At 53.2% G+C, this 18,124-nt stretch overlaps 1 protein-coding gene across 2 annotated transcripts in view; it reads left to right on the top strand.

The window, feature by feature from the left end:
* Positions 1-18,124, top strand: part of dnah2 (dynein, axonemal, heavy chain 2) — a 117,739-nt gene that overhangs the window by 21,431 nt on the left and 78,184 nt on the right. For both annotated transcript variants that reach the window (XM_084691874.1, XM_084691875.1), the window contains exons 13-26: positions 380-562; positions 2,195-2,409; positions 3,026-3,172; positions 3,957-4,113; positions 6,901-7,140; positions 7,525-7,713; positions 8,915-9,062; positions 10,162-10,354; positions 11,226-11,426; positions 11,721-11,877; positions 12,133-12,307; positions 15,839-16,002; positions 16,402-16,563; positions 16,987-17,090. In XM_084691874.1, coding sequence (XP_084548000.1) covers positions 380-562; positions 2,195-2,409; positions 3,026-3,172; positions 3,957-4,113; positions 6,901-7,140; positions 7,525-7,713; positions 8,915-9,062; positions 10,162-10,354; positions 11,226-11,426; positions 11,721-11,877; positions 12,133-12,307; positions 15,839-16,002; positions 16,402-16,563; positions 16,987-17,090 — 2,435 coding nt within the window. The remainder of the gene's footprint in view (positions 1-379; positions 563-2,194; positions 2,410-3,025; positions 3,173-3,956; positions 4,114-6,900; positions 7,141-7,524; positions 7,714-8,914; positions 9,063-10,161; positions 10,355-11,225; positions 11,427-11,720; positions 11,878-12,132; positions 12,308-15,838; positions 16,003-16,401; positions 16,564-16,986; positions 17,091-18,124) is intronic.

Genomic DNA, 18,124 nt, shown 5'->3' with positions numbered 1-18,124 from the left:
AGGGAGTGGGGGGGTGTGACAGAGAGAGAAAGAAAGCGGGAAAAGGAGAAAGAGAGGGGCTGAGAACTAGAGAGAGAGGGCAAGAGAGAGAGAAAGGGAGAGAGGGACAAAGAGCGGGAAGGCATATGCCACACTTACTGTAAAGTACTTTTTTCACGCTCAAACAACTATACAAAGACATAAACAGTCTCCATTAAACATGTACTCCATCTGCTTCTCTTTCCCCTCTCTCTCTCTCTCTCTCTCTCTCTCTCTCTCTCTCTCTCTCTCTCTCTCCTTGTCCCTTTTATTTCCCTACTTTCTCACGGTTTTCACCTGCCCAACCCCTCCTCTCCTTTTCCCGCCTCCCTCTTGTCCTGCCCTCCCCCCTCCCCCCCAGGCCATCAAGAGGACCATAGACAGGAAGACGGTGGTGGTGTACGCTCTGTTCAACAAGCAGCTCAACCTGGTGAACAAGGAGCTGAGCAGGAAGGCCTTCCACACGGCGGCACACATGCCCCAGCACGCCGGCCAGGCCCACTGGGCCCGCGCCCTCCGCAGACGCATCGAGAGGCCCATGGAGGTCAGACACACACACACACACATTACGCATTATGTCAAAGGCTCACACAGGATCGTAGAAAGGATCAATGACAGATAGAGAGAGAGAGAGAGAGAGAGAGAGAGAGAGAGAGAGAGAGAGAGAGAGATCAGAGTAGACCACACACCATCAGTCAGTCTAGGAGGAAGTGGCGGTTGTGGTTTCGAGCTGCGCTTTCTCTAGTGAGCTGCAGAGCTGGGTAGACTGTGGCTCTGAGGGGGTCAGACCCATCTGGAGGCCTACGCAGGAGAAGCAGAGCGTAAGGTTACACTAGGACACACTCCAACACACTGTGCTGTAGGTGAACTGTCTGTGTGTGTCTGCGTCTGGGCACACGTAGCTGTGCACTTTACGTGTCGCTGGTGCTAGGATTGTGTGTAGCTCCTCTGTGTGTGTGTGTGTGTGTGTGTGTGAGAGGTTACAGCAGGCCAGCCCCTCTCATGCTCCGTGGCGGGGGTCCAGACGTGGCCTTGGCGTCTGGGCCCGTATTAAACACAGCTGTTCCTCCCTGGCCTGCGTTTCCACCCAGCCCGCTGCTGCCCAGCCCCTGTGTTTAAACTCCTATCTCCGGATACATTAAGAACACGGTTAAGAGCAGGGGGCCACTCTTAATTCCACCCAGATATGATTATACTGGCCCCGCATTTAACTCTACTCCCTGTCAAAGGAGGCAGGCCTGTGTTCAGGGTCAAATGCAGCACACACTTACACACACACAAACACACACTTCTATACTCATATATTTTACACACACTTATACACACACACTGTATACACATGCATTCGCTCGCTCTTGACATTCCTTGGCAACAGCATCCGGTAAACAGTTACCACACAAAAGAGCAGTGTTTTGCGATCCTCTTAAAAGTCTGTGTTGTGTAAACTCCACGTCAGCGGGGCTGTCAGCCTCGTAGCGCTGCTCCCCTGACATGTTAGGAGACTCAGCTAAGGGCCTCTTTACTCCACAGACCCTGCTAGGCCCAAGCTGCCTTTCAGGGAAAACATATACAGTACATACCCCCCCCCCCCTCCATTTCCATTCAATGCAAACAGAGATCTGGATCTCCGGCCTGGTGGTGGGTGTCCACGCTCCCAGCTGCAGCCACCCCCTGCTCAGCCTTCAGCTCAGTGGGTCTCATGTTCTGGTTGTCCTGCAGAGAGGAGGGCACCTGGAGCAGGACCTGCAGGACAGCCCCATGCCTAGCAGGGGAAACCTGGCTGCTCTTCCCTTGTTCCAGTAGATGAGATGGGGGGGATGAAGCCCTCTGTCACACTGCTTGTAAAAAGCAGGCTCAACCAATACAATTTGAGGACATTTGTTACTCTAGTGCAGAGGTCTTCAACCCTGGTACCCACTGTCCTGCATGTTTGAGATATTTCCCTGCTCCAACACACCTAATTCAAATGAATGGTTGTTATCTAGTTATGCAGAAGCCTGTTAACGACCATTCATTTGAATCAGGTGTGTTGGAGCAGGGAAACATCTAAAACATGTAGAGCAGGGGGTCCCTGAGGACCAGGGTTGAAGACCTCTGCACTAGTGTAGTCTCACTGTTGGTAGTCTCATAAACCCCCAGCGTGCCTTCCTCTAAACCCTCCCCCCCCCCCCCCCAGGTACTGGACCGCGCCCACTTCATGACCCAGACGGGCAGCGGGGAGGAGGTGCGTCTGGCGTACGGCCAGCTGGTGCAGACCCTGGACGAGCTGGTGAGGAGGGTCTTTGGTGAGTGGAGCCAGAGTCTGGACCGCCACAGTCTGAAGAGGCTGGACCAGCCCCTGGTGACGCGCTGCAAGGACAAGGCCGGCATGCTGGACATCAACTTCGACAAGTACGGCTTTAACCCCCGACACGCACGCGTACACACACACCCGCATACACACACGCGCTTACGCTGGAGGGATGTCAGCTGCATGCTGGAAATGCAGGAAAAGACTCTCAGACACGGACGGAGATGCTTTTGTACGGCTCACAGGCATACTGTACGATCACGCACACTCACAGACTCTTACACACACACACGCACAGACAGACTCTGATACACTCTCATACACGCGAGGTTGTTTATGTTAACTGTGCTTAATGTTCACAAACTGGGAAGGTCATGGTTGTTACAGGATACACAGATCTTCTTGTTCTCTCACACACACATAAACACACACACACACATCACCAGGACAGATTTACTGGGAGGGGAGGTGGGGGGGACTCTTGCAGGCACACATACAGGAGATTCTCAAGGACATTCCGGCAAATCATTCTTGCCGACAACACAAAAAACACACTGTACAGCATGAATGTGGAACGCCAATGAAAATAATTTAACACGCGCACACACACAAACACGCTACACAGCATGAATGTGTGTAGATCCACAGGCACAAACACACACACACATCCCATGGGGAGGCTGCCTCATCACCAGCGCTGCTTGTCTGTGCTCTCAGGAACCTGCTGAAGATGTTCAATGAGATCCAGTACTGGGAGCGCCTGCTGTTTGAGATCCCCCACTACGTATCTGACGTGTACCAGCGCAGAGAGGACCTCCGGGCCATGAGGGAGAGTGTCCTGCTGGTGGTGCGGGACTACAACAGGTCTCACACACACACACACAGATACAGTGCATCACACACACACACAGATACAGTACATCACACACACAGATACAGTGCATCACACACACACACAGATACAGTACATCACACACACACACAGATACACATGCACACACGGGGGAATAGAGATACACACAGGGCCAGGGCGTACAGATACACACAGACACAAACACACCCAGTCTCAGATGCATGCAGACACATAAACACACATCCTCAAACAGGCACACACAAACACACACACACACACACACACAGAGGAAGTACATGCGCATGCATAAAAACGCACACAGGTGCAAAGTGCACCTCCGGTCACTGCGGCAGGACAGTAAGCCTGTGCACACACACAGCCCAGGGCCCAGAGAGGCTGGGCACACACACACACACACACACACCACTGTGGCCTGAGGGGAGGGAGGGCAGCTAGCAGTCAGCCCTGTCTGCTGTAATGCTGCAGGAGCACCACCTGGGGCTGAGGCCCAGACTGGGGTCAAGGCTTCACACACACAGCAGGAACCACTGGGTTTGCTGGAGGGACTCCCTGTTAGACTAAAAACACTTGTTCTGTTGATGAGAGATCCCACACACACACGCACACCCACAGAAGAGACAAAAAGGCCATCGGTGTTTACAGATGTCTTGTTGTTTACGTTGTGTTTGGTAAACGAACAATAAACTTCCTGGAGATGTACAGTATTCCAGATGACTCTCGCTAACGCACACACATTATTCTGTCTGTGTGTGTTTGTATGTGCGTGTGTGTCAGGATCATCGCGTCGCTGTCTGCTGACGAGCTGGGTCTGTTCCGGGAGCGGATTCGCTTCCTGGATAAGAAGATCCAGCCGGGCCTCTCCAAGCTGCTCTGGTCCTCCAAAGGAGCCTCCAACGTCTTCATCAGCGACTGCCGCCTCCACGCCAGCAAGGTGACACACACCACTCACACAGAGAAGGAGCTGGAGCACAGGCTGTAGTCCAGGTTTACATTAGAGAGAGGCCTGGAGCACAGGCTGTAGTCCAGGTTTACATTAGAGAGAGGCCTGGAGCACAGGCTGTAGTCCAGGTTTACATTAGAGAGAGGCCTGGAGCACAGGCTGTAGTCCAGGTTTACATTAGAGAGAGGCCTGGAGCACAGGTTGTAAGTGTGTTTCTACATCAGCCCCCTCACAGAGCGAGGTCGGGACCACAAGTTGTACTGGTTACAGTGTACTTATCAGGTAGAGCTTTGGGTATCAACCCAAGTTCCTCAGTGGAGCCCCTGAGTCATGCTGGCTCAGCCAAACAGACTGTTCCAGACCCAGGAGCTGCAGTCCAGGGCAGACAGACTGTTCCAGACCCAGGAGCTGCAGTCCAGGGCAGACAGACTGTTCCAGACCCAGGAGCTGCAGTCCAGGGCAGACAGACTGTTCCAGACCCAGGAGCTGCAGTCCAGGGCAGACAGACTGTTCCAGACCCAGGAGCTGCAGTCCAGGGCAGACAGACTGTTCCAGACCCAGGAGCTGCAGTCCAGGGCAGACAGACTGTTCCAGACCCAGGAGCTGCAGTCCAGGGCAGACAGACTGTTCCAGACCCAGGAGCTGCAGTCCAGGGCAGACAGAGGACACAGGGACGTCCAGAGACAGAAATACAGTTCCTCTGTTGATTCAACTGAGAGACGAGAGGGTCAAAGGAAAATCGACTCATTTGTTACAACCCCTCATTCTCACACGCTTGCCTCAATAATTAACACTTCTCCTGGGACATTATGAAGCCAAGTATCAATTCATATTATCCTTACAAAGCAGTATATTACCCTAAACTGTAATTGGACCAATTTGGCTCCGATTTAGCCCCATATTTGACCTGACTACTGCGGTCCTGATTCCAGCTGGGCCTGATGGAACTGTAACTCCATAGCTACAGGGAGAGGATGTGGTGGAGCAGGGCTCTCTGCTTGAACAAATGGCCCCAGTCTGCACTCAACACACACACACACACAGGCAACAATACCACCACACTGGCTGCAGTTGTCATTATTCTGCTATCAGCCTCTCCATCACATGAATGTGTGTGTGTGTGTGTGTGTGTGTGTGGGCCTGACCCAGCAGAACCAGACAACACATCATGGCCCAGGTCCATGTTTGACAACCTGCTCAGGACCAATCCACACTAGTCTGATGATGGCTGCAATATTGCTATCCACCCACACAGCTGAATCGTCTCTGTGGGGATTAAGAGAGTTGTGTGTGTGTGTGTGTGTGTGTGTGTGTGTGTGTGTGTGTGTGTGTGTGTGTGTGTGTGTAAGGGAGAGAGAGAGATACTCTACCCGACAGTATAAGTTGACCTCCCGCTGCGTTTCATTTCAGCTCAGTGTCCATATAGGACTGCATTAGAACACAGGAGGCGTCGTATGATGGAGACGTAAACCAATTGAAGGAGACATAGACATGCACACAGATATACACACACAGATATACACACACAGACACAGATACACACAGACACACACACAGATACATACAGACACAAATACACACAGATACACACAGACAGACAGAGACAGACACACACAGAAACACAGGTACACACCGACAGACACATGCATACAGACACAGACAGGGAGTTCCTAAGGATGCCACAGCTCCAGCGTAATGACAGGATCCAGTGTGGCGTGCAGACGGGCGCAGGTACGTGTCGCCCGGCGACGGCGACGGGGGGGGGAGTGGGGTGTCAGAGGGGCTACAGGGCTAGCCTGCCTAATGAGCGCTGACTGGGAACATCGGCCCCCACCACACCCTCCCCCGAGGGACTGAAGATCAGGTCTGCATCAACACAATGTCAAGATCTGTCGAGCCCAAAGTCAGGAACCCAAAGTCAGGGACCTGAAATCAGGGACCTGGCACTGCCTGGGGGAGGGAAGGACGGAGAGAAGAGGTTTAGAGAAAGAGCAAAGGTATGGAAAGACATGAAGAGAGGGAGAAGTAGGCAGGGTGTGCACGAGGAAGAGAGAAAAGCAGGGAGCGAGAGAGCTAGACATGAAGAGAAGAACTATTCTACTGAGGAGAACTATTCTACTAGAGCTTGGTGAAGAGAGGGGAGAGGGGAGGAAGGAAGAAGCAGAGAAGATCTGAACCCACTCAAACCCCCCCCACACACACACACACACATCCCCTCCTTCCCCCTCCTCATCCTCCTTCTCTGAACCCTCCCAGTTCATCAAACTCTCTCTGCGGCTTATTCTGCACGGCATACCTTATCCCCATGAAAGCCCTCAAATCTGGAGATCCCAGCTCGGATCTGAAATTCTGAGTGAGTGGGATTACTCTCCATATGAATGAGGTCCAGCAGATAGAGAGAGAGAGGAGAGAGGGGGGGAGGGGGAGACGACGAGCAGAGCTCTTTGCTTCTACAAATTGAATAGGAAACTCTTGGATGTATATGGCTGATGCTGTCAGGATAAGGCCTGTCTGTAATTCAAACCAGAGAGGCGCTGAAGGGAGGGGGGGGGGGGGGGGGGGTTGTGGTGGTGGGGGGGTCAAGATGGAGGAGAAGGATTCCTATGAAACGAGCTCTCCTGTGATCTCCAGAGCCGGGCAGGAAGGAAGGGACACCACTGTTAAACCTTATAGCCAAATCCCATGGGGGCTGTGTTCATGACATACTTTTCCCCCTCTTCTATTACTTTTCCTCTCCTCGCTTATCCTCCCTTCTCCCCCCCCTCCCCCCCTCCTCAGATCCAGTTGATAGTGGACGAGTACAAGGCGGCCAACCTGGCCATAGAGCGACACTGTGGGCAGATCAGCGAGCTGCTGCTGGTGCGTGTGGACGGGAAGACGGTGTACCGGGACCTGGAGTTTGAGGCCGACCAGCTGGCCCACCAGCAGAGCCAGCTCCAGAGGCTGCGCTCCGCTCACCAGGACATCGTCAGCATCATGGCCCGCGTCTACGAGACCTTCCGCACAGACGGGGCTGAGGTGTGTGTGTGGGAGGGTGGGGTGGGGGGGGGGGGGGGGGGGTGGAGGTCTGGGTGTGTTTATGCTGTACTCTACTGTGCTAGGCTGTAGGAGACAGAAGGGCCCAACACCAACCTGGTGAAGGAAAAGGGAGTGAGTGGGCTTACAGTAGCTTAGAAGTAGATCCAATAAGTAGATCCGGTTGTGCTGCCGGTAGCTCACTTCCTTTCTACCTCACTCTATGGACTCTCTCTCTCTCTCTCTCTCTCTCTCTCTCTCTCTCTCTCTCTCTCTCTCTCTCTCTCTCTCTCTCCCTCCCTCTCTCTGTTTCTCTCTCACTCCCTTTCTCTTCCCTTCCCCCTTGCTCAATCTCCCTCCCTCTCTCTCCCTCTCTCCCCGCCCCAGGTCCAGCAGTACTGGGTGACCTACACTGAGAAGATAGACAGCATCGTGGAGGAGGCGCTGCGCTACAACATCAAGGGCTCCCTGCAGGAGCTCTCCAAGGCCGTCAACGGGGACAGCAAGACCTCCCCCAACCCCCTCTTCAGGGTGCAGGTGGTGCTGAGGCAGGAGGCTCCAGGGGCCCCCTCACAGGTGGGGCACACACACACACAAGATACACACACAAGGTACACACACAAGGTACACACACACGCAAGATACACACATGCACACACAAGACACACTAGATACACACACGCACCAACGTACATCATAAACACACACACAAGATACACACACACAAGAAACTCACACAAATAGACAATAATGTCATATTTACCAGCAGTGTCATCCATTTTCCCAGTGTGTCTCCGTGACTTTGTAGCCAAGTCAAGGTCTGAGTCACATGAAATCCACAGTGAGGCAGGTCAGCACCTCTCTGTTTACAACACTGGATAATAGACTGGAACAGCATTTGTCCTTGTACTACAGAGACAGAACACACACACACTCTCTCTCACACACACACACACACACACACACACACCCACACACACACACACACACACACTCTCTCTCTCACACCCACACACACACACACACACACACCCACACACACACACACACACTCTCTCTCTCACACACACCCACACACACACACACACACACACACACACTCTCTCTCTCACACACACACACACACACACACACACACACCACACACACACACACACACACACACACACACACACCCACGCACACACACACACACACACACACTCTCTCTCTCACACACACCCACACACACACACACACACACACTCTCTCTCTCACACACACACACACACACACACCCACACACAGTCCTCTCCACATGAAGCCGTTCCAGCCCTGAGATCCAGGGCTCTCTGGTGTGTATGAACCAGGAGTGCCGTGTGAGTCAGGCCTTATGCAGGGAGCATGTTGCTGGTGCAGGGCTGCAGTCTGGAGCTGCTCACCCTGCAGCCTCACACGACCTGCACACAGGACCGCCCTCACAACCACACATCACTTTACACTGGAAACACAGGGATTTACAGCCTAAAAGAACTGTTCATCCAGTTGGGGTGGAGTGTGTTTTTGTGTGTGTCTTTCCCTGTGTGTGTGTTTCTGTGTATTTGTGTTTCTGTGTGTGTGTTTGTGTGTGAGCTGGGCTTTAGTTTGTAAGCCTGAAAAACGGTATATTAGGAAGATAAGAAATTGGTCTTTGCTAGTTTTTGCCTGAAGGCTGGAACCATTGATAGAAATTAGGGTTATTGTTAACGCCACTAGTAATATGCTATGTTCATTTGTGTGTGTGTGTGTGTGTGTGCAGGTGGAGTTCTCCCCCACACTGCAGAAGCTGGCTCAGATAGTGAACAACATCAGCTCCCAGCTCATCAGCACCATCTCTGTGTTCAAACGCCTCCCTGACCTCCTGACCCGCAAACGCTCACAGAAGAAGCCTGTGCACAGCATCATCGGTTGGAACAAAGCTCTCTTCCTCCTCTTCCTCCTCCCTTCCTTCTTACTCCCTTCCGCACACTCCTCTCTTCGCTCCTCCCCTCATCTTCAATGTATTTTGCCCTTCTGTCCACGTTCTCCTCCTCTTCCTTCTCCTCTTCCTCCCATACCTCATTTCCACCTCCTCCCCCCTCTCTCTTTCCCCCTAACCCCTCCATTTGTTCTCCCAGTCCATCTCTCCCCTCTCGCTCATCCCTCTCCTCTCCTCTCTCCTTTGTTCTTTGACCCTCTAATACATTCATCCCATGCCCTCCTTGACCCCACCTCTCCCTTCATCCTTATCCCAGCCCAGACTTTCACATCCCTCCATTTTTCTCCTCTCCTTCATCTTCCCCTGCTCCTCACTCAGACAGCCATCTGCCCATTTTAACATCCCTTCCCGTCAATCAGCTGTGTATGTGAGGGAGTGTGTGTGTGTGTGTGTGAGTGTGCTGTAAATGAACTTCTGTATTTGAGTGTATGTGCCCTCGTGTGTGAGTGAGTCTGTGTGTGTGTGTGTGTGTGTGTGTGTGAAGGAGCGAGAGTCTTGACTGACAGCTGAGGGGTCTGTGGGGACCAGCTGAGCTCCAAGCGTTTGGCTCTAATGAAACAGAGGAGATGGAGGAGGAGGAGGCCAGGCCAGGCCAGGTGGCTCTCCCTCCATCTCCACCCTACCAGGAGCTCCACAACACCCGGGGGGGGGGGGCCTCAGTGATGCATGCTGGGCTGGCTGGAGTGTGTTCACTCATGACTTCCTCTGACCAGCCTAAGTGCCTGTTAGGGAATATCAGATGACTGGCAGAGCGTCTGAGGAGAGGAGGAGGCGGATGGAGCCCGTATGGAGGCCCACGCCCTACTGAGGGACGGGTCAATACTCTCTGGAACACCGAATCCTGGAGCCGCAGAGGAAACAGGGGAGGAAGGAAGGACCGTGATGACTGTGTTCTCTCTCTCTCCTCCTTTCTCCTCTCTCCTCCCCTGGCCTCCCCTCTCTACTCCACCGCCCATTGGCCCCTCCTCTTTCCCCCCCTCCCTCTCCCTCCCTCTCCCTCCCTCTCCTCCCCCTCCTCACCCCTCCAGAGCAGGATGAGGAGATAGGGAAGATCCAGGCGGCGGTGGCGGCGGGCATGACGGCCAACGCTGCCAACCTGCAGGCCTACCTGAAGACCTGGGACAAGCACCGGGAGATCTGGGAGATCAACAAGGACCCCTTCATACGCCGCTACCAGCGCCTCAACCCCCCCGTGTCCTCCTTCGACGCCGACATCGCCAGGTGGGGTTAGACACACACACACACATACCCACACACACACATACCCACACCCACACACACATACCCACACACACCACCCGCCGCTGCCCTAAACCACGACATTGGCACACAGTGACAAGGACACATGCTTGTGCGGGGAGACAGAGGGGGGGGGGGGAGAAAGGAGGAGAGGTGTGAGTCGTAGGGATGAGGAAGTAATATCATAGGAAGTGAAGAGAAGATGGAGAGATGAGAAGAGTGGTGGGGGAGGAAGAGGGGAGAGGGAAAGGAGTAATGACAGGGTAGTGTAGGGGCGAGCCTGTCTGGTCCTGACCTCTGCTCGTCACACAGTATAGATCCACTCCCAGCCTGGAGAGCGTGCGTGTGCTCAGTGTCAGCGGGCCGGGTGCATTATTGTCTTATGGATTTGTCTGAAGCTGCGATATGTAGATCAGTGAAGTGTGTCAACACTGAGTGTGTGTGTGTGTGTGTTGATGAGTGTGTGTTTACACACGCCGACCTGTCTGAGCTGTTTGTCCGCCCCGCCTCATCGATAGAGCTAGCCGGCATGTCAGACTGCCTGTGTGTTGTATCTGATTTCTGTTGATGCCTCTGTGTGTATTTACTATTTGACTTAGCTGCACACAGCTGCACTAATACCCAATATTAGGTACCCAATACATGGCTGCTACATCTCATACACATTCATCACTCTGTCCAATCCCTTTTTTCTTTCTTCCTTTTTTTTTTCTTTGACTTTTTCTTTCCGTCGCCGAACTGTCTCTATCTTTTTCTCCATCTCTCTCCGTGTTTCCCTCCCTCCCTCTCTCCGTCTCTCCCTCTCTCTCTCTCTCTCTCTCCCCCATCTCCCCCTCTCCCTCCCTCCCCCCAGGTACACAGAGGTGGCCAACAACGTCCAGAAGGAGGAGACGGTGCTGAGTGTCCAGTTTGTGCTGCTGGACTGCGCCCCCCTCAAGTTCTCCCTGGTGCAGCACTGTAACGAGTGGCAGGGCAAGTTCACCCAGCTGCTCAGTCTCATGGCCGGCACCCGCCTCCGAGAGCTGCACGCCTTCCTGCAGGACAACGCCCACAGGTGAGGGAGAGAGGGGGGGTGTCTGGGTGTGTGGAGGGGTCTGGGTGTGTGGAGGGGTCTGGGTGTGTGGAGGGGTCTGGGTGTGTGGAGGGGTCTGGGTGTGTGGAGGGGTCTGGCTGTGTGGAGGGGTCTGGGTGTGTGGAGGGGTCTGGGTGTGTGGAGGGGTCTGGGTGTGTGGAGGGGTCTGGGTGTGTGGAGGGGTCTGGGTGTGTGGAGGGGTCTGGGTGTGTGGAGGTGACACACAGTGTACACTCCCAGCTTTTACTCTACTAATGTGTGTGTGTGTGTGTGCAGGTTGAGCCAGCCTCCTCAGACCCTGGTGGAGCTGGGTGAGAGTCTGAAGCTGCTGGAGAGCCTGCAGTCAGACCTGGGCAGGATCCAGGCTCAGATCCCCCCCATCCACGAGCAGTTCACCATCCTGGAGAAGTACGAGGTCACCGTGGAACAGCCTGTGAGGGTCTCGCACACAGACACACACAGGCCTCTAACACTCGTCCTGTCCTACACACACACACACACAGGCCTCTAACACTCGTCCTGTCCTACACACACACACACACAGGCCTCTAACACTCGTCCTGTCCTACACACACACACACACAGGCCTCTAACACTCGTCCTGTCCTACACACACACACAGGCCTCTAACACTCGGCCTGTCCTACACACACACACACAGGCCTCTAACACCCCCCCCCCCCCCCAGGTGCAGGAGATGCTGGAGGCTCTGAACGGGGAGTGGCTGTGGTTCCAGCAGGTGGTGATCGACAGCGACGTCATGCTGAAGAAGAACAAGGACAAGTTCAAGAGCGGCCTGATCTATTCTGCTGAGGACTTCAAGAAGAAGATGCACACCAGCATCCAGGACTTCACCACCTCAGGTCACACACACACACCACACACACACACACACACACACAGACTTCACCTTTATCCACACTATATATGTATATATATATATATATATATATATATATATATATATATATATATATATATATATATATATGTATATATATATATATATATATATATATATATATATAGTTTTTATCCAACCCTGCTTGAAGATGCACTGTTTTGATCTAGCTCTGCACTTACGACACCTGATGGATCACCAATCAATATGTGTGATCAGAAGATGACCTTGACTTGATCAATACCTCCAAGGCTGGAGTCACCTAGTGTTTCCTCTCAGCGCAGGCTGGAGTGACAGGTGGTGAGGGGAAGTGTGAGTGAGCAGTATGGCTTTGAGGAGTGGGCACGCGTGATACAGGCTGTGTGCTAATACACACACACAGCTGGTGTGTGACCCCCTGATTGTCAGGGCAGGATGACTCAGTGGTTGTGTGTGTGTGTGTGCATGTCTGACATGGTGCGGGGCCACAGCCTGCCCTCTGGGGGGCCCAGCCTTGCAGGAGAGAGAACACCACCCTGCCCTCACAGCAGCACTCCTCTCTCTGTCTCTTTCTCTCTGTCACTCTCTTTATCGGTCGCTGTCTCTCTCCCTCCCTCCCCCCCTCTCTCTCTCTCTCTCTGTCTCTCTCTGTCTCTCTCTGTCTCTCTCTCTCTCTCTCTGTCTCTCTCTCTCTCTCTCTCTGTGTCTCTCTCCCCCATTCCTGGTCTGTGGTGTGTGTGTTCTCCCTCCACTTCTTTGTGTGTGCGGAGAGTCGTGCACATCACAGGAACATCACAACCAATTATGCGTCTCTCATCCAGCCCAGTAGCCCGTCTCCTTCACCTGCTTCTCAGCAATACTTACAACAAGACCACTCCTCCCTCCCTCCCTCCCTCCCTCCCTCCCTCCCTCCCTCCCTCCCTCCCTCCCTCCCTCCCTCCCTCCCTCCCTCCCTCCCTCCCTCCCTCCCTCCCTCCCTCCCCCTCTCTCTCTCTACGTTCCTCTATCCTCTCTTCCTCCACGCATTCCCATCCCTCCCTTCCCTTCATTCTTCCTCCCGCTCCATCCCCCCATACTGCCTCTCTTCCTCTGTCTCTTCGTTCTCTATTGTTGTTCTCTCTGATTGTCCCCCCCCCCCCCCCAAGTGTTTACTGTGACACATCATCATGCACTGTGCTGTTAGCAGGCCCATCCTTTTGTTTACTCTGTTTCCATTAAAAATCTGATTGAAATTGGCTGAAACAACACACAAACAACACACGCACACCCCCCCTCCTCTCTCACACACCCAACACATCGTCCCGCAGAACAAAGACGCGTCGCACTGAAACCTATCAAAGAGGACAACCCTCCGTCCTACTTTTGTTTTACCTCCCTCTAATCATTTCACTCCGTTCCCTCGTTCCCTCTCCTGCTGTCTCTCCTCCCTCTCTCCTCCCTATCTTCTCTCTCTCTTTCTCTCTCTCCTCCCCCCCCTCTCTCTCTCTCTCTCTCTCTCCCTCTCTGTCTCTCTCTCTCACCAGAGCTGAATCCAGAGTTTCAACACTTTCAACAGACTCCTGTCTCATGCTGTGACAAAGTTACAGCACGTTAGAAAGAACAGATGGGTTTGTCAACTTCCATGAAGTTCCCCCATGCTTACACACACACACACACACAAACACACACACCTCTTTCTCCTCTATAGAGTCCTCTACTCCAGGCTCCTTGAAGGTGCTATGGGCATTCGAGCACAGCCTGGTTGAAGACACGAGGAATGTTTGTAACGTTGTGCGAAACAATGGCTGCTGACTGCCAAGTTAATGAGTCCCGGAGACAGCTTTGTGTTTCCTAACATTAGTATTCACCATAGAACACCTCTTTCTCTCTCTGTCTCTCTCTCTCTCTCTTTCTCTCTCTGTCTCTCTCTCTCTTTGTAATAGCCCATCATTTGGGTCAGAGTCAGACACAACCCCTTCTCTGCTGTGAAGGGCACACAGCGCAGGAGATAGACCCGTCTAATGCTCTAACAGAGACTGTCTCAACAGATAGACGTCTCTCTTTGGCACACGCAGACTCTCTCTCTCTCTCTCTCTCTCTCTCTCTGTCTCTCTCTCTGTCTGTCACCTAATGAAGTCCACCAGGTTGTCCCAGACAGTGTGGTAGGAATCCTCCTCCAGTGGTATGTAGTGGAGCCAGACTCCGCTATGCAGAGTGTTTTCCATGCTTCCCCTGGTTAGGACCCCGGCCACATCGACACAACTACAGCGAGAGAGCAGAGGGAACCGGCCAGTCCAGCCAAGGGCTCTAATTGAAAGCAGATAAGAGAGGGGGGTGGACTGTGGAGGAGGGAGGGAGGGAGGGAGGGAGGGAGGGAGGGAGGGAGGGAGGGAAAGAGGGAAAGAGGGAGGGTGTCATAAGTACACCAGAATCCACACACAGACTCACACACCAGATCTGGGGGTGGTCCGTGTGTGTTCAGCGGAGACCAGGACGGATTTGCGGAGTGTGCTGCCCGGCCTGTCAGGAGATGGAGGAGAGGGGAGGGGGGGGTGGGGGTGGAGGTGGAGGGGGTCTGAAGATCAAGTGTCTCGTAAATCAAAGCTGACAAGTGACGGAGCAGGCCTGGTCGTGGGAGCCCCTTGTCTTTGTGGGGAGGCTGGAGAGGCCTAGTCCCCAGACAACACTCTCATATCCCCAGATTAAGAGGAGGGTCTCACACCTCTCTACTGGGTCTGTCTGCCTCTCACTCGCTCTCTCTCTCTCTCTCTCTCTCTCACTCACTCTCTCTCTCTCTCTCTCTCTCTCTCTCTCTCTCTCTCTCTCAAGCGCTCTCTCTCCCTCTCTCTCTCTCTCTCTCTCTCTCTCTCTCAAGCACTTTCTCTCTCCCTCTAGCTCTTCCTATCTAGCTCTCCCTCTCTAGCTTTCTCTCTTTCTAGCTCTCTCTTTCTCTCTCTCTGTCTGTCTATTTCTCTTTCTTTGTCTATCTCTGCGTCTACCTCTTTGTTACTCTGTCTCCCTCTTTCTCCATTGCTCTCTCTCTCTCTCTTGCACACATAAACACCCTCTCTCACACTCCTCCCTTGCTCACACTTTCCTCCCTTGGCTCCTACTCTTCATCACCCCCTCCCTCTCCCCCTCCTCCCCCCCCCCCTCCTCCCTCAGGGCGGGTTGACCTCCGACCTCTCCGGTCCAGCTGTGAAACAACCTTAATGACCCAGAGGGAGGAACACCTCGGTGACCCCCTGCACCGTATGAAACCAAACATCAGAGATAACCATCGCTGCTCTGTTCTCCCCGCGCCTCCACTCTGAAACCTGACCTGCTCCCCTTGATGCTTTATACCTTCCACCTCGTCACATTACCACGCGTGCATGAGCAGCTCTGTGTGTGTGTGTGTGTGTGTGTACCGTGTTTACTTATCTGTATGTTGGTGCTATGAACTCTCTCCGGCGATAGTTAGTCATGCGAATGTGCTGTGGGTGTCTCTGTGTGTTCATGCGTGCACTGTGTGTGCGTGTGCGTGTGTGTGTAGGTCCGTTTGGCAGCGCGGGGTCCTGTGAGTCAGCCCTGGAGCAGGTGTCTGCTCTGAGGGCCCAGCTGGAGCTGTTGAAGGAGGAGGAGGGAACTATCCGCCACGGCCTCAGCATCTTCAAGATAGAGCAGCCACTCTCCAAGGACGTCCAGACCCTGGAGAAGGTCTGCCCGTTGCCCCACACACACACACACACACACACACACACACACACACACACACACAGAGACTCCAGGATGCCTGCCTGCCCTTCTCTTCTCCTTTTCTCTACCTTTGTCTTCATCAGCTTGTGGTCTCACATCTAGGGGTGAACAACGTGTTTTTGATGTTGCTTCCACCTTTGACATACAGACAGGAAGTGTTGATGCAGACATGAAAGGTTGTGTCTTCCCAAACCTACTGTGACACCTCCTCCTCTACCTGCTGAGGTTCTTCTTGTTATTTAGACCGCCAGGAATGCTCCCACAGACTACAGTGTATGGGCTCAGATCCACCTGATATCTGATGGTGTGTATACGCGTGTGTGTGTGTGTGTGCGTGTGTGTGTGTGTGTGCTCCTCCAGGACCTGGACCACCTGCAGCAGGTATGGGAGATCAGCCAGCAGTGGGACTCCCACTGGGACGAGTGGAAGGCCGGCCAGTTCTGCAGCCTGCAGACGGAGCACATGGAGAACACGGCCCAGACCATGTTCAAGAAGCTGCACAAGCTCAGCAGAGAGCTCAAGGTCTGCGCTGTGCTGTGTTTACTCAGCATGTGTTACCCTGCTGGATAAGGAGAGGGACACTGGGACATAGTCCTCTGCCCCACACTGCCTAAATCAATAAATCATAGTGTGAGCGTTTCTCATAAACAATATCTATTTATGAAGAAATCAAATATTCAACATCAAAACCTATATAAAGGCTGTCTGAAATATGCATATTCATATCCTATGTTCGATGTGCGAGTCGTGTGCAATAACAGGGTTTGTCCTCCACAGGGGTGATTAACAGCTTTACTCTCCCATTAGTATAATGTACGTGTTAGCAGATTCCTTAACAATGTATGATGTTCAGTTGGTACGCAGGCTTGGACTGTCCCTACGTAGCTAGTGTGTAAATAGCTGTGGTGTGGGGTGTGCGTGTGTGTGTGTGTGTGTGGTCTGCAGGATAGACAGTGGGAGATTGTGGAGTTCTCCAAGAACAGGATCGACCAGTTCAAGAGGACCATCCCTCTCATCTCAGACCTGAAGAACCCTGCCATAAGAGACAGGTAGGAGAGAGAGAGAGAGAGAGAGAGAGAGAGAGAGAGAGAGAGAGAGAGAGAGAGAGAGAGAGAGAGAGAGAGAGAGAGAGAGAGAGAGAGAGAGAGAGGGGGAGGGGGAGGGAGGGGGAGGGGGGAGGGGGAGGGGGAGGGGGAGGGGGAGGAAGGAGGGGACTGTCCTCCTATAACAAAGTTGCAACAGAGCATACTCAAGAAGTTCACATATCCTACTCTGTGGCACGGGAGAAAGACTAGTGTCCTTCTCACCTACCATTCAACCTCACTCGTAATGGATGAAATTCTCCTCCCAATTCATCATCTCCAGCCCTGTATGCAGCTCTGCTGCAGAGTACTCGGTTGAGAGGTGAAGGTCTGTTAAAGGACTTTAAAACCGTAAATTCATCTTCCCCATCAATGTTTCTTTACAGTGTACTTCTCCCAAGGTCTTCAACAGCATGTGCACTCCTGAGGTTTTCCTTCCTTATATGTCTAATTTCCCCCTCTTTAATACACTATGTAATTTCCCCTTGTCAGACGGCAGTGTCTATACGATCAGGTCCCAGTGGACCCCCCCTCCTCCCCCATCCCTCCCCAGGCCTGGCCCCGTCTCCCCAGGCCTGGCCCTGTCTCTCTGTCTCTCTGTCTTGGAAGTGGGAAGAGAGCAGGCCTGGCGCCAGACCCGGCCAAGAGGAATGTCGGCCCTCAACTCTCTCTCTCACTCTCTCTCCCTTCTCTGTCTCTCTCTTCTCGTGTCTGTAATAATACACAAGTCCTCCAACTGCAAGCCCCCCTCCCCCAGACAAATCATTTCCTATTCAAAGCAGTGTTCTAGGGGGTTCTATCGTTGTCGTGGTTCTGTCAGAACCCCCCTCCAGATTGGACCTGGCGTTGTCAGAACCCCTGGCCTGTCCAGCTCCCTCCTCCAGGGTGCTTGTTTTGACACAGGGCCCAGAGTCAGTGTGGATACGTGTCTACGATACGACAGACCGACGGGGGCTAATCGTCGGTGATGTAACCCTCTGAAAGATCTCTCCCAAGCTGTC

The sequence above is a fragment of the Hypomesus nipponensis genome, chromosome 25 (assembly GCF_054491055.1).
Source record: "Hypomesus nipponensis isolate SF chromosome 25, ASM5449105v1, whole genome shotgun sequence".
Lineage (NCBI taxonomy): Eukaryota > Metazoa > Chordata > Actinopteri > Osmeriformes > Osmeridae > Hypomesus > Hypomesus nipponensis.
This window is presented reverse-complemented; position numbering and strand designations above follow the sequence as displayed.